Below are 15,003 nucleotides of genomic sequence, written 5' to 3' on the forward strand. Positions count from 1 at the left end.
GCATCCGATTAGCTGCTCAGAGTAAATTGCTTGTGGCTCAACGGACAGTCAAATAAACGAATGTTTCCTGGAATGCTTTACTTGTTATCATGCTAAAAACCTTGCGCTAACTGGAGCGCTAATTAGAGAGAAGGCGAGTTCCATCGCGCTAACTATGGCCATTGAGGACTACGAAGCGTCCCGTGGCTGGCTTTAAAAGTTCATTGCATGACATCAGCTGAGCAACGCTGTCTTGGGTGGCGATCGAGGGGAGGTCGAGTTAGAGACAGTGAGATGCTGGAAAGAAAAGCCACATGGTCCAGGAAGTATTTGTTATTGTTAGATTCAGATGCAGCATTAATGTTGCATTGCTAAAATGGCTACAAAACGGACCTTTGGATGTCAAGCAGCTAAGACAAGAAGCGCTCTGACGCTGGAAGAGAGGGTAAAAGTGATCAAAATGAAAGACGGAGGAAGCAAAATAAAAGACATTATCCAAGAAATTGATGTAAGTGAAAGTGAATGCTGATCGTAAATTTTGCAATTTCTTTCCCTTTTTTTTCTTTCTACTCAACTCAACTCAACTGTATTTATAGAGCACTTTCAAACAGCCATCACTGCACACAAAGTGCTGTACATGGAGCAACTAACATATACAACAGTAAAGCAACAAATCAGTAACAAAGATGGTAGAAAGCACCGAAGAGCAAAACCAAGAACAAATCTGGGTCATGCTGAGTCAAATGCCAAAGAATACAAGTGAGTTTTGAGGCGGGTTTTGAAGATGGGCAGCGAGGAGGCTTGCCGAATGCTCAGTGGGAGGTCATTTCAGAGAGAGGAACCAGCAACAGAAAAGGCTCGATCCCCGCTGAGCCTCAGTTTAGTTCTACACTGACTATATGAAGTGTCAAATGTGTGCTCATAGTTATGCACTCTTGGAATAAAAATAGAGTACACATATGATTGTGTGTGCGTGTTTGTGTGTGTGTTTACATCTGAGATCAAATTTGCTAGTGAAAAACCCCCTGTTGTGAAAAATTTCTTGCTGCAAACATGATTTTGTTGTAGAGGAGTTTCACTGTATTTCCAAATGTAACGAATGTTGCCTTATCATCAGAGTTCGTTCAAGGTTGCAAGCATTCGCCAAATGTTCTACAGACCTTAACCTATACTTGTTCAGAATTTCCTTGTGACAAGAACAAAAACATTAAAACTGTTGGCGACGAGCTGGCAGACGTTCGTGGCCTTCAACAAACCCTGACGTGAATGCACATTTGTTGTCTTTGCCAGCATCCGCAAATGTTTTCCCCTTGGTGGGATGCAGGCTTAAAGAAAGGGGAAAAAAGCTATTTTTGCTGTCATTTATCCCATCAGGTAAAATTTACCCAAGCCGGGATGAGTATGAAGCACACCAGGAAAGAGTGTTGGCCCGCATTAGCAAACACAACAACCAGCAAGCACTGTCCCACAGCATAGAGGAAGGACTGAAGATACAGGCTATGACCAGGTAAACCAGCTTGTTAACCTGCATTCATGTCGTCTCCAACATGGCCGGTTCTCAGACTGTATGGTCCAAAGAGATGGTCAAACGCTGACCCACTTCGAGAGTCAATATTGTCTTCCGTTTACAATTAGTTACCAGACTTCACTGCTTACAATATTGCAGACATACTACAGATGAAACTTAACTCATATTTGTGCTGTCGTTTGTGTGGCAATGTATTATGAGTGGTGAAAAAGAAAACGAATAACTTTCTATTCCTTCCATTCTAGGAGACCCTTGCAGGTAAAGAAAAACAATATTGGGATGTCAAACAACTCATTAGAAATATAATTGTGAAAACATCGGAGTATTAATCTAGTGATTTGAGGAAATTGTAATTTTTCATGTGTCCACTAAATTGAACTTTGTGCACCATTAGCTGTGTTTTGACTACACTGTACAGTATTGCTGCAACTTTGTTTTTGAAAATATACCATCTGCAGTAACGTTTTAGCAGAAAATCAGATGAATTTTTATTATAGCAACATTTTATGGATATTAGTCTTCATATAATGGTATGGATCATTGTCCCTCTTTTGTAGCGTCAGGTGCAGAGCATGCGACCAAAACTACAGGATAGTCTTACCCATAACACCATCTGCCTCAAGTGAGGATGATGTCAGTGGCAGCGATGATGAATGGTTACCAGAAAAAAAAAATGGTAGCAGTTATGACAGTCTAATTGAGGATGTTGAGGAAGATGAGGATGCTGAAGAAGCTTAGGGAGCTGCGTACGTCCCAGGTGACAAAAAATACAAACCTCAAAGGCAATGAGTTTGAGGGAGACGATCCCCCTTATATTGTAGACTCTCCTACAATGAGAAGTGAGTATTGAGGGAACAGACTCAATACATTTCTTCATGCATCAATATTCTAAAAATCTGATCGATGCAATAGTGCTCCAATCAAACCTCTGTGCACTGCAGAAAAAAAGGCCCTTTCAGATGGTGAAATGAAGCAGTTTCTATAGTTCAGAGTTAGGCTTATGGCTTTGTGTCCTTGTTGCTTTGCCAAGTTCCATGCAGGATAACCTTTTCTCCTGAAAGCATATGGTTTTGATGTACTAAGGAACATTTGAAAGAAAGTGTCATAACAGCAGGCTGTTTTGTAGTAGCAGTAGGCCTGTTCATTGTTATGGTTGAAATTATTTGCACTGTGTTATCTGTGTTTTCAAAAAGTGCACTTTGGTTGAGATGTTTCAAATCTGAACAAGTGGTCATTAAATAAATTGTGAAAAGCAGTTTCAGGCGTTTGTAATACACATTTTGCTGCCAGTAATTTCAATGTTGCCTCAAACCATAGATTTATTTATTTTATCAGCCTCCTTGACGAATTAATAATTGGTATCGACCCTGAAAACAGTGGAACAGTCCATCACTACCGAAAATGTATGTAGAACTGAACTGCATTATATTATACAGATGATGGAAATTTGCTCATTACATTTCTTTGTCAGACTGCAGCGTGGTAAAAGACAAACAGTGGAGAATGGGAGTGGAGCTGAAGATAATGGAGACTCCTCACACTGCAGTAATGCGTCCGTCCATAGCAATCAGGTAATTTCTTATCAACAGCACATCATAGTATTTACCAAAGGGAATGTACATTTTCACTCATCTATTTACAAGGGAGGGATGTGCAATTAATCAAAATTTAATCGTGATTTTGATGTTGCTTCAGGATCATAGAAACATAATTGAAGAAAAACAAGGAATGTGCCAAAGGGCACTGTGTCTGTTGGAAAGTTCCTATGTTGTGAAAGCACCTTGAATGTGTTTCTTGGGCAGCAAGCGTGTGATGTGTATTTGATTCTGCATTCCCTGTGTGTGCTATGGTGACACCCCAGTTGGTGTGTATTGTAAAACTAAACGGACAACAAAAAGAATTACAGTGGCACCTCTACTTACAAAGTTAATTGGTTCTGGAAGAAATTTCTCAACTCTACTAAGTAGAGACACGTTTTCCATGTAAATGTCCTAATTTGTTCCAAGCCCCCCAAAATTCAGACATAAATGTCAAGCATAAAAAGGCATCCAAGTATGTAACAAATACATGTTACAATTAGATTTTTGCACAGTAAATGAGAGTTCTGCATGATGTAAAATAAAAAATGAATAGAGTAAAGAATAAAAATGACTGTCATTTAACTTTTAACTGCGTCCACGTTCTCTCTCAAAAGTGGTTTTTGCCTGGCGTTTTGTAAAGAACTGATCCAAGGACGATTGCTTTTGTCGGCTTTTAACAATCCTTTGAAAATGTCCAAGGCAAACATCAGCAGAGTGAGCGATCGCCCGACTGGTGAACGCTTTTTCTGGGTGATTCACATTTACCTAAAACAATTGGAAAACCTCCTGGGCGAATGACGAGGACACTGCATCGACACATATCTATCTTCACACATAGACACACATGGTAGAAATCCCTCTTAGCCAATGGGATGTCAGAATGATACTCAGTAATAGCCAGTGGCAGAGCAGCTATAAATATGTTGCGTTCAGGAAACTCGGAGCTGGGAATAGCAGGCTAGACTGTATTTTTACTTCATTGTATCTTGAAATTTCTTTTGTAACAAGAGGCAATCTTTTCCTGTTGAGACATTTCGTAACTTGAAAATTTCGTATGCAGAGACGTTCATAAGTAGAGGTACCACTGTACACACATTGTATTTGTAAATGAGACATGCTTTGTTTTCGAAAAATCACCGGTGCTCAGTGTTCCCTTTAAATTACCAGTGATCTGAGCATTCACACAAACTCCCCGAGAATTCCTCGGACCACAGTGAGCAACATAAGACATGCATAAATGCATATGCCAGCCATTATCCATTCCAACCAACCATTATCCCATGTCCAAAACCTGAGATTGTAAAAACCCAATTACAATGAAGCTGTGACAATGTGTTAAACAAAGGTTCATTTTCACAAAGGGATTACGAGGATTAATTAAAGGGACGTCCAGAGAAGCTATTTGCTAAAATAACAATGTCATTTTGAAAGACCAAAATTAGAAGTGCTAGCACTTCACGGAGGTCCCCCTGAAACGGCGTCAAAAAAACGCTTATTGAACTTGGATCAGAAAAATTGCAGGGAATTTAGTGTCTGGCAAGAAAATTAATACAAAATAATGTTTTTTTACACACACACACACACACACACACACACACACACAGCTAAAAAGGAAACGCTACAGCATCACGCATGTCAACCTGTAGGAGTGCCCTAGAAGATAAAACATTCATATTGAGGCTCAGCGATTCTGAAAATGGGTGTATATTAAATGCATATAATATGAAGGACATAATTTGAGTGGTTAGCAATTACCTTAGCCGAGCCCTCAACTTCCAGCACACTTGGATCATGCAGCGGGACAACAATCCAAAACACTCTCGCAAGTCCACCTCTGAATGGCTCAAAACTAAATTAATGTTTTGGAGTGGCCAAGTCAAAGTCTGAATTTGAATCAAATTGAGATGCTGTGGTGTGGCCTTAAACGGGTAGTTCTTGCTAGAAAACCCGCTTATATGGCGGAGTTGAAACAATTGTGCAGAGAATGGGCCAAAATTCCTCCACAGCAATGTCACACTCATCACCATTTCTCGCAAATGCTCAATTTCGGTTTTTGCTGCCAAGGGTGCCACAAACCATTATTAGGCTCAGAGGACAATTTCTTTTTTTACAGAGCCATGGGCAGGTTTGGATTTTTTTTTTTTTCCTTCATAAATTAAATGGCATTTAGAAACAGTATTTTGTATTTCCTCGGTTGTCTCTGTGTAATATTAAAATTGGTTTGATGAACTCAAACCTTTGTGTGATTAATATGCAAACATCAGACATTAGGAAGGAGGCAAATACTTCTTTAACGACACTGTTTTTTAAACTGTAGATAGAACATGACATATAAATATAATTACTTTGCTGAGTTACTAATTACTTTTACAAGGCAGTAACTAAGTTAGTAATTGAATCATTTAATGCATTTAATGGGCTGTACTTTGCAACATCGCCACATCATGCAACAGCAATTCTTATTTTGAATCGCCTCGAAAACAGTGGTCGAGCCTCACCACTTGTGAAATGTTATGACAGGCTGCAAGTGTGAATAGTGCACCACAACCTTGCACACTTGAGTTGATCCCACCCCGCCATACGCCTGCTGCAATGTGGAGTGGTGTATTTTGAGGCTATTTGGGTCTAATGGAAAAGCGCCATACGCCTCCATGTGTCCCTTTGTGCTAACTATGAATTTGAAACGTTCCCGCAGGAGGCTGGTCCAAGCATAAAGCGCACCAAGACAAGTGATGACAGTGGACTTGACATGGACAATGCTGCTGAGAACGGGGGAGGTGACTCTGTGATTGACAGCGGTGCCAGTGAAATAGAATTGGTTTTCAGGCCTCATCCCACACTGATGGAAAGGGACGATGGTCACAACAGGTAAATAAAAGTTCATATCATTTGTATTATTTAAACAAGGATAATTAGGGAAAAATTTGAGATGTATGATGCCTGTTGCCGCCACTGCACAAGAAACTCACGATCTCGTGTCCAGAACTTTGGAGCGCAAAGCAGCGCTAACGCAAAAAAATAAGAGAAAATGCATTTTATTCAGCCAATAATATACTAGCATGAAGACATTGTTTTTGAGATTTCCTATGAGTGTTGAATTTAAATTGGGGGTTAAATACTAATCCGAGATTTTATAATTCCATTAGATTTTGAAAATGTATATTGTAATTTTGTTCAGAATATTTTTTTTTAATAGAAAAACACAGACACAGTTTTTGAAAGATTCAGCATCAAGTGATTTTTATTGCGCCGCTGCCTGACATTGGCCAAAGATGCAGATAGATCAGCCCCCGCTGTGGTCTCTTGGCATTGAGGCATTCAGCTGGCAACTGACATCAGCACAGATTGGGGGGCAAGCAAGTCATTTATAAAGAGACTAAACAGCAACGGCCTGAGTATGGAGCCCTGTGGAATCCATCCATCCATTTTCCGATCCGCTTTATCCTCACAAGGATCGCGAGAGGTGCTGGAGCCTATCCCAGCCGTCCTCGGGCAGTAGGCGGGGGACACCCTGAACCGGGTGCCAGCCAATCGCAGGGCACACATAGAAGAACAACCATCCGCACTCACACCAGGACAATTGAGAGCGTTCAGTCAACCTGCCATGCATGTTTTTTGGAAAAGGGGAGGAAACTGAAGTACCCGGAGAAAACCAATGCAGGCGCGGGAAGAACATGCAAACTTCACACAGGAAGGCCGGAGCCGAAATCAAACCCTGTACCTCTGCACTGTCAGGCCGACGCATTAACCAGTCGAGCACCGGGCCGCAGCTCTGTGGAATAACCATTTTTAAAATTTTAGCATTGGAGCGCTATCTTGACCAATTTTAACACCCTGAACCTTGAACTAAAGAAATGATGGAAACCTGTATATTGTTTATTTTGATTTATTTTTTCTATCAGCCCTGTTATGGCTGAAATCATACATTCATCTCTTTTCGGTATTGGACTACAGATGTTTCAATGTCAGAGGTTGAGGGCCAAGTGGCAATGATGTTCGCCCAAATAACAGCGGTGGAGGCTCAGCCGGCAGGCATGTCAACTCAGCTTTCAGAGGTTGCTGTAGTAGTGTTAGGCTAGCTAGCAGAGGTGGTGTTCCAACTGGCAGCCAGTTAATTGTGAGGCCGGTCCAGTTGACGACAGAGGCCCAAGTTTTGGTTCAACATCATCAATCAAGAGGACTATCACCAAGGGAGTAAAGACTCCTCCAGCGGCTCCTCTTGTTGTCTAGTTGAGAGGGAAGAAATTTCATCTGTGCTGTATGTTGCACATACAGCACATTTGACAATAAAGTTGTACTTGACGTGAAGACAGTTATGGATGGTCAACCTGTACTAACCTCGTAGTTCACCTGGGGGTGCCCTAACATGGCCATAGTCTCGTACTTTTGTAAATAGCATGTCCTGACTCCATTTGGCTTGAAGCAGGGTTACATTGTTCCTTTTTCTTAGACATGTTGAGCTTAGTAGAAGAGAGAAATTATCCAAACAATGAAGACGTAGATTGAAATCAATGCATTTTTTTCACTGGATGGGTGACTTTCAGATCACACGTTAGACCACACAGTACCTGCCAAACTTGATGCCAGATCCTTGGCAGCCATCTTAGATAGCCTGTTTTTTTTTTTTGTTTGTTTTTTTCCCCTCCCCCCCAGCCAATGGCCATGCTTCCATGAAGAGGTGGCACGTTTTGGATAATAAACAATTGATTTCCTTTATTTGTTTTGTTTTATTATTTTTTATGTTATGTGTTGTGTTCATTATTTTACTTTATGTACGTGTTTATGTTTTATGTTGTGTGTTGTGTTTATTATTTTACTTGATAACTGTTTTGTTAAGCGCTTTGTTACAGCTGCCGCTGTTGTGAAAGCGCTATGTAAAACAGCATGTATTGTATTGTATTTTCTAGCATCGCTCATGTACAGGTTTATCTCCTCCATTGAATATTGATTCACAACTGTAAATGATTTTTTAAATTTTGATTTTTATGGCTAACTTGAGTTTGGTTTTTCTGTTTTGAGGCTTACCAATGGTGTTGTTGAACCATCGTTATTCACTTGGGTGAAGTCTTCTCTTGATTGTGAGCTTAAGTTGGTCAAACCTAATATTTTTTGAATAGCTGTTGTTTTTTTCAGCCTTATAATGGCTTGCTTCACTGTTACGAACAGCTCTTTGGATCCCACCCATATTGCAAGTTGACAGCAGCAAATCGCACACTTAATTCATTCACTGCCAATTTTTTTTTCATCCTGTCATTCAATTACAGATACAGCTTTGTGTAATTTTTTTTTTTTAAACGTGGTAGTGTAAGGAAAATTTTGACCTATTTGCGCCTTTTTACGTAAATGGGATGGGAAGGGAAAACACACCTGTTCCAATTCTCCCATTACTTTTGCCTCCTCAAACATGTGAGGCACATTATGTATATTTTTTGTAATTCCTACAGCATTGACCTGATTATTTCAGAAGCTAATCAGAATCCTAGATGATAAATGATGTTGCTGTTTGTATCAATGTAGTGTGGAGTTTGTGCCTCGCTACATAAAGACATCTGGAAATGCAACAGTGGATCACCTGTCTAAATACCTGGCTGTCCGTCTGGCTTTGGAGGAGCTTCGAAGAAATACCGAGGCGAGTCCTGTGAATGTGGAGGCAGCTTCAGAGAAGCAGTACACGATCTACATACCTACTGCAGGAAACCAGTTCACTGTGAGTACTAGACACACATAAATACAGTATCAAGGCACCATCGTCTGTGTGCGCCTATGTGGGTGAAAATACAACCCATACAAAATTATGGAATCACCAATCTCAGCAGTTCAGTTGTTTCATAGAAAAAAAAGGCAGATCAGATTTCAAATGGCATCCAGAAATACTAAAATAACCCCCCCCCCCCCACTCCCCAAAATCTGGTCGTGAGTAACAGTTAAATTTCCATTCTCAAAACTTGCATCAGATGACATCTGCTTGTAAAAACTGGTTTATTATGTACATGTACATTCCGTGTGCGAGCCAGCCGGCGCAAATTTTGCAGCATTAAAAAAAACCAACAAAAAAATCAGTTGGGAAATTTCACTTGATTGAAATAATTTTTTACACATGCCTCACGCGCATGCACATAAAACTGGTAAAGCTAGCAGTTTCCATTTTACTTTGTCTACTCTAAAATAAAATAGTTTAAAAATGATTAGGGGACCAAGTAAGCCAAGTATGACTATACAGAGTGAGGAGGATTTTTCAAAATGTTTCCTGATCAGATTGGATCCATCATTTGTTTTTCCGCAACTAAATTTCTGAATTCTCTCCATAGGTTCTGAATGGTTCTTTCTCTTTGGAGCTGGTCAGTGAAAAATACTGGAAGGTGAACAAACCCATGGAACTATATTTTGCCCCTACTAAGGAACACAAGTAAAGCATAGAGACCAGTTTCATTCATGAGGTCAAACTGTGTACTAGGACCTGTGTACACAAAGAAAAGGTGAATTGTGTCTGAAGGAAATGGGGAAAATTTGATGAATCTTCCCAAATGACTCTTGTAAATAGTTTGTAAAACTTTTCTTACATCCTCTCAAAATTGGTTGGTGTCTTTCCCCCGTAGAAGTTAGCAACCAGCAGGTGCCCAACCAAGTGATAAAAGACCACTAGCAGTTGTAGATGAATATAACAGTCATTCCGTTGAAAATGGCAACATGACTCTTTCAACAATGACCTCACGGGATTCGTCTTCATGAGAGCCCCCTTCATTTGTAGCTTTACTCAGTCTTGCATTGAATTTGAAGAGTATCCCCCACCCTCCCCATCTCCCCTTGTTCTTTGTGGAAAACACATACTGAAAATTTATCAGTGTTCTTTGAATAATTTCCTGGGTTATTTTTTTATGACCCCCAGTGGAGCAATCCGTGACCCTGCCAGGTTCCCAACCTCCGCGAAAAGCAAGCGTCCACTGTATGGGCATTTACTTCTCTAAATTCCCTTTGAAATAAGTGTATAGTTTGATCAGTGAATGATTCCCTGAGCTAATATGTTCTCGCATTCTGCCATGTGTAGTCAGTTGATCACTCCTTCGGTGTGCAGTTTTTGTTGTGTTTCCTCTTACTGTAAACTTCTTTGTGAATTGTGTTGTATTTCTCAAAAAGAACATTTTCATCTGATGTTTAAGTGCCATTTTGTAACATTAAATTGACTTCCAAAATGTATGGAGTGTGTGTGTCTGTGAGGAGGAGGGGGAGATGTTTGTGTGCCCATGTGTATGATGTGGCTCTTTGCAGTAACACAGTAAAAAAAAAAATGGCTCTTAGATCAGGGGTGGCCAACCAGTCAGAGACTAAGGTGTACCCAGCAGCAAATGTCCCTGAGGGGCAAGAAGGCTCCCCACTGCCTGCTCTTTTCATCTAAAAAATTGTATCCATAATGCTGAGAGTCCAGCTGGCTAATGCAGAGCAAAGTGTCCGCCTTCGCCGAGAGCCAGTACAAGAAAGGTATCAAATGTGATATCACTGTCATAACTTAAAATTTTCTGGAATGGCATGACAGCATGTTTAATGAAGTCGAAACATTCAGTTGACATTTTTTTTTCCCTTTCCACTTGTCCTGTCAGGGGTTGCCAGTGTGTCATCCTTTCACATCGGAACCTATCTTCTGTATCTTACTCTAAACACCCAACTGCCCTCATGTCTTCCATCACATCAACCTTCTTCAAAGTCTTTCTCTTGCTCTTTCCCAACAGCTCCATGCTTATTACCACCATCTAAGTCATGGGTGCTAATAATTAGCAGGGCGGGATGCTAGCTCGTATTAGCAGCTAATAAAAACGTTTATCACAGCCTATGGCGATCTTTGTTGACAGAAGTGTTGAAATTTAATATTCTACACATTTTTACAGCATTGAAAACGTTAAGAATGTTTGTGTCACGTTTTTCCTCATACAGAAACCATATTAAAACAAACAATATAGTTCCCTCCCCCATCTTTTTCCATTTTCAAACATTTTTGTAAAGGCTCCAGGGAGCTGCTAGGGCACTAAAGAGCAGATGTGATCATTCTTTCCTTCATTTTAGTATTCGAGATGTCGGCAGCATACAAGGATATCAATAGCATTTTTAGACTCATATCCTTGTTTTTGATGGTCAACTCTGATGCTTTGAAACTACTGGTTCAATAGCGAGCTCGAAAATTTTAATGGGAAAAGATGGCCATCTTGTCCATTTGCCCGGTGTGAAGGAAGACGACAGTACTCTGTTGGTTAGTATTCGTGCCGTAGGATTTTTGTAGATGAGTCCAACAAGTGATCCAAAAGTAGCTCCAAGATTGAATCTGGTAAGGACTTTGAAGAAATAATGCCAGTCCATCTGATCAAACACGTTTTCAGCATCTAGTGCAACTATAGCCAGACCAGGGGAGAGATCTTGCATTGTGTACACGATATTTAAAAAGGCGTCTCCTGATGAGACAATCTTGTGATATTTATTTATCGCCTTCTGTCTTTTCAGAAATATTCCCAAAACAATGTCAAAACTGTCGCAGAGGGGGACATTTTAGTGTGTTTATTTAGTTGCAAGGGAATTGATGTTGAGTGATTGTTTAAAACATTGTTTCATGTATCAACAAGCTTGAAAAATTGAGAGCTTCAATTTTCCATTTCAGCTAATGCTCGCAGACAGATTTGCTTCGTCTTAGCTCCGGCGAGAGGAGCCGCGACATAGAGCCGTTCAAAGGCGAGTCTGAATCACTATTGGCAGTATCTGCTGGCACAGGATTGCAGTCCATGAAAAAGCTGCTTTGGTGGAATGCAGGGAGGGTACAGATGCAGCAGCCGCGCCTTCTACTTCTTTAAATGTGCAGGGCAGAGCGAATCCGACTCGCATCTGCACCAAGCAGCAGCCGTGCTCCCCACCCGGCCGTCTCTCTTGCGCAACGTGGCATTTTCTTCCTTTGACGAATCTGAGTCAGTCTCGCCATTGTCATTGGTGGATTCTAAAACAATGAAATATCCCTGTGATCTCATTTCTTCTTGACTTCTGTCAGAATACTCCACTTTATCGACGACAATATGTCAACAACTATGGTCTGGCGTATCACTCAAAAGCGAGGGGTGGCTGCACGGGAAGTCTCAGTCAATGACCTGACATCATATCGGTTGCTAAGATGACACCTTGCAGTGAAATTAACCAGGGGGATTGCGGACGTGTTGTTTTGGCAAATACAAGACGAGACAAAGATGGCAACCCCAGATATTTATCAAACTTTACAATCATGCTCCGTTTCCCCCATCAACACCTGCAAATGTGCCAGGGGCAGATATACTTTCAAGAACACTATTAAAACAGTGAGCTAATTGCAGGTCTTCATCTAGTCCTATTCCATTGCTGCCTCCATTGCTCTGGCAATCATCAGTTTGACATCTTAGTTTTTGCCTCTGCTCAGACACAACTGATTCCTTCTTTTTCTTCATACGCTTCTCTTTGTTGAGGAGTTTTTGCTGCTTGTTTTTCATCATGGTCTGGATGCTCTGGTAAAACCTAGAAAGCACAAGTTATTGGACCCATGTCCACTTGAGCAAAGTTAACTGTTATCTTCGACAAAGACTTCACTCACCTTTCAATTCGTCTTAAATTCTCTTCCATCTTTTGATTGGCTATCCCAATTAAGAAATCTACATACTCATGCGAAACCAAGAGCTTGCCTTGGTTACCGAGCGGAACTTCCAGGCTATGGGTACAGCGGACTGCCTACGGAGAGAAAATACAAGACGTTAAAACTCTTTCAGTGCCATTGACCGCACGAGACGTTCAATGCATTAGAATGATGAATGATTTCTGCTCTCAACCTTGTCCAAATGCTCCCATCCATTTGACCGAATGTGCTTAGATGGTCCGCAATGTTAGGATTATTCGTTGTTTCAGCCATGTATACTAGTGTACTCCATTCCATTCTCTTCAAGTAGTTGAACGATACTAGAATTAACTAATTGTCACCGTTTTGTTCAATCTGGTCAGATGACCACCACCGGAAAAAAATTGGAGGACACTTGCTAAGCAAATTAATCTTAAAGCAATGTAATGTGTCTGTGTTTTTTTTTCCTCTAAATGATCCCCCCCCCCAATGTGCTGCAGTCGAGTCGATGTAAATAAGTTTATATAACGCAACATACAATTTTACAAAAATTGTAAAAGTATTATTCCTGAATATTTATTTCACTTCCAACCACTCGACATGTTCAGTGGCATCAGTGCTATACATACACATATACAAACATAAATATAAATCTATATAAATCTATATAAATAAAACATGAATTGGAATATTTCATATCACACAATTTTTATGCTTCGTCTTTGATTTAAAGATGACAATACGCAAAAATCTACAAAAATTGTAGAAATTGTAACACATGGGTTACAACAATAACAATAACTCGAGCTGTGAGAAGAAATCAAGGGCCCTTTCAGCCCTGTCAGTGTGGGGGTAGTGGCATGTTGGAATTTGATTTTTTTTTAAATAAAGTACATTAAAAGCTATTTTGAGAAAAATGAAGCAAAATTTGAAAGTGAAATTAAAAATAGCAACTTCCTTTTGAGTAGGGCTCATGACACTTTTTCTTTCGGGTTAGGTCTTGGACTCTTATATGTGCTTCCAACTTTCGGTAGCTCTCGGTGAAATGTTCAACCAGGGCTGTTTTGTTAAAATTTTCCTGGCAAATAGCCCGTTATCACAGCAACAGCCCTTGGCAAAATAAAGCTTTGCTTTCCCTTATCATCTTGAACATTTTAGGATGAAACACCTGCAAGACAATTAATAGGTGATTTTGCCAGGCTGTGTGTGCAAAGTCTGAGTTTTCATGCATGACCCTCATAATTAGTGTTATCTTGGTGAACTGTGCATTGCCATGGCAACAGCATTTTGCAAAAACTTCATGTTTTAACATCTTGAAGGCTGAAACGCTCTTCCAGTAAATATAAATTAGATCTGGTTATCCCGCGCTAAAACATTTACTTCCTTTACCCAGTAGGTGGCGGTACTGCTACATTGAAAAATAAGTTCGTGTCTTCAGGCCTGGACTTTCATCAAATAATTTGGAGAAGATAGGATCATCTGGGTCAAGTTACAGCAATGTTTATCGCCACAGCAAATTATCAGACTTTGTAACACCGTAATGGCCACGCCATTCGCTGAAACATTACAATGTTCGACGTAGAGCAATATCAAGATCTTGAGGCTTTTCTGACAAATTGTCAGACTCAACTGAGGGACTCTGTGCAGTTTATTGAATTGTAAAAAAATAAATAAATAAAAGACATTTCAAGTCATCACTAGGTGGCGCTATTTGTATTAAAAAAATCAGATAGATGGCTTCACGTAGCAAATATTTATACGCATGTCAAGGTTACGGTTTGTTTGGAGCATGTGCAGTGGAACGATTAAATATTTCTAACTTTGTAAAAAAAAGATTTATTGCGCCCAAATTTTGATGCGCGGCAGATTATTTTTCCCCTGTTGTTGTCTCAAGTTATAAAATGGCAAAGCCCAAGTTTGAAGTTAATCGGATAAATCCTCTAGAACAGGGGTCGTGAACCTATGGCTCGCGAGCCACATATGGCTCTTTTGCATCCTCTAGAACAGGGGTCGTGAACCTATGGCTCTTTTGATGATTGCATCTGCTCTACAACACGGGTGCAAAAGTATGACCCCTGTAAATGTGCAAAATGGGCCAAGATTAGACTTGGGTCACTCCCTGTTCATTTTAGACTATGGGTGCAAAGGACTTTTTTGTATGTCTCAGGATGCTACTGAACATATCCCACACCAATTTTCGGAGGTCAAGGTCAAACGTAAGCCCGGTGGTTGACTGGTTGGAGCCTTTTTGACTAAGAGAGCCAAAAAATCAAAATATTTGCAAATGTATTTCAGTGAGAGCCATA

General features: G+C 40.3%; 2 protein-coding genes across 6 annotated transcripts in view; one reads left to right on the forward strand and one right to left on the reverse strand.

Moving 5' to 3' along the window:
• Positions 1 to 10,281, forward strand: part of rnf2 (ring finger protein 2) — a 20,814-nt gene extending 10,533 nt beyond the window's left edge. For both annotated transcript variants that reach the window (XM_019879130.1, XM_019879131.1), the window contains exons 5-9: positions 1,354 to 1,486; positions 2,979 to 3,078; positions 5,783 to 5,955; positions 8,605 to 8,794; positions 9,396 to 10,281. In XM_019879130.1, coding sequence (XP_019734689.1) covers positions 1,354 to 1,486; positions 2,979 to 3,078; positions 5,783 to 5,955; positions 8,605 to 8,794; positions 9,396 to 9,497 — 698 coding nt within the window. In that variant the 3' untranslated portion in view covers positions 9,498 to 10,281. The remainder of the gene's footprint in view (positions 1 to 1,353; positions 1,487 to 2,978; positions 3,079 to 5,782; positions 5,956 to 8,604; positions 8,795 to 9,395) is intronic.
• Positions 10,282 to 11,263: 982 nt separating this feature from the next.
• Positions 11,264 to 15,003, reverse strand: part of tyw3 (tRNA-yW synthesizing protein 3 homolog (S. cerevisiae)) — a 17,256-nt gene continuing 13,516 nt past the window's right edge. For all 4 annotated transcript variants that reach the window (XM_019879082.1, XM_019879080.1, XM_019879079.1 and 1 more), the window contains 2 exons: positions 12,680 to 12,813; positions 11,264 to 12,603 (listed from right to left, as the gene is read on the reverse strand). In XM_019879082.1, coding sequence (XP_019734641.1) covers positions 12,336 to 12,603; positions 12,680 to 12,813 — 402 coding nt within the window. In that variant the 3' untranslated portion in view covers positions 11,264 to 12,335. The remainder of the gene's footprint in view (positions 12,604 to 12,679; positions 12,814 to 15,003) is intronic.

This window comes from Hippocampus comes, unplaced genomic scaffold, assembly GCF_001891065.2.
Source record: "Hippocampus comes isolate QL1 unplaced genomic scaffold, H_comes_QL1_v1.1 scaffold85, whole genome shotgun sequence".
Taxonomy (NCBI): Eukaryota; Metazoa; Chordata; class Actinopteri; order Syngnathiformes; family Syngnathidae; genus Hippocampus; species Hippocampus comes.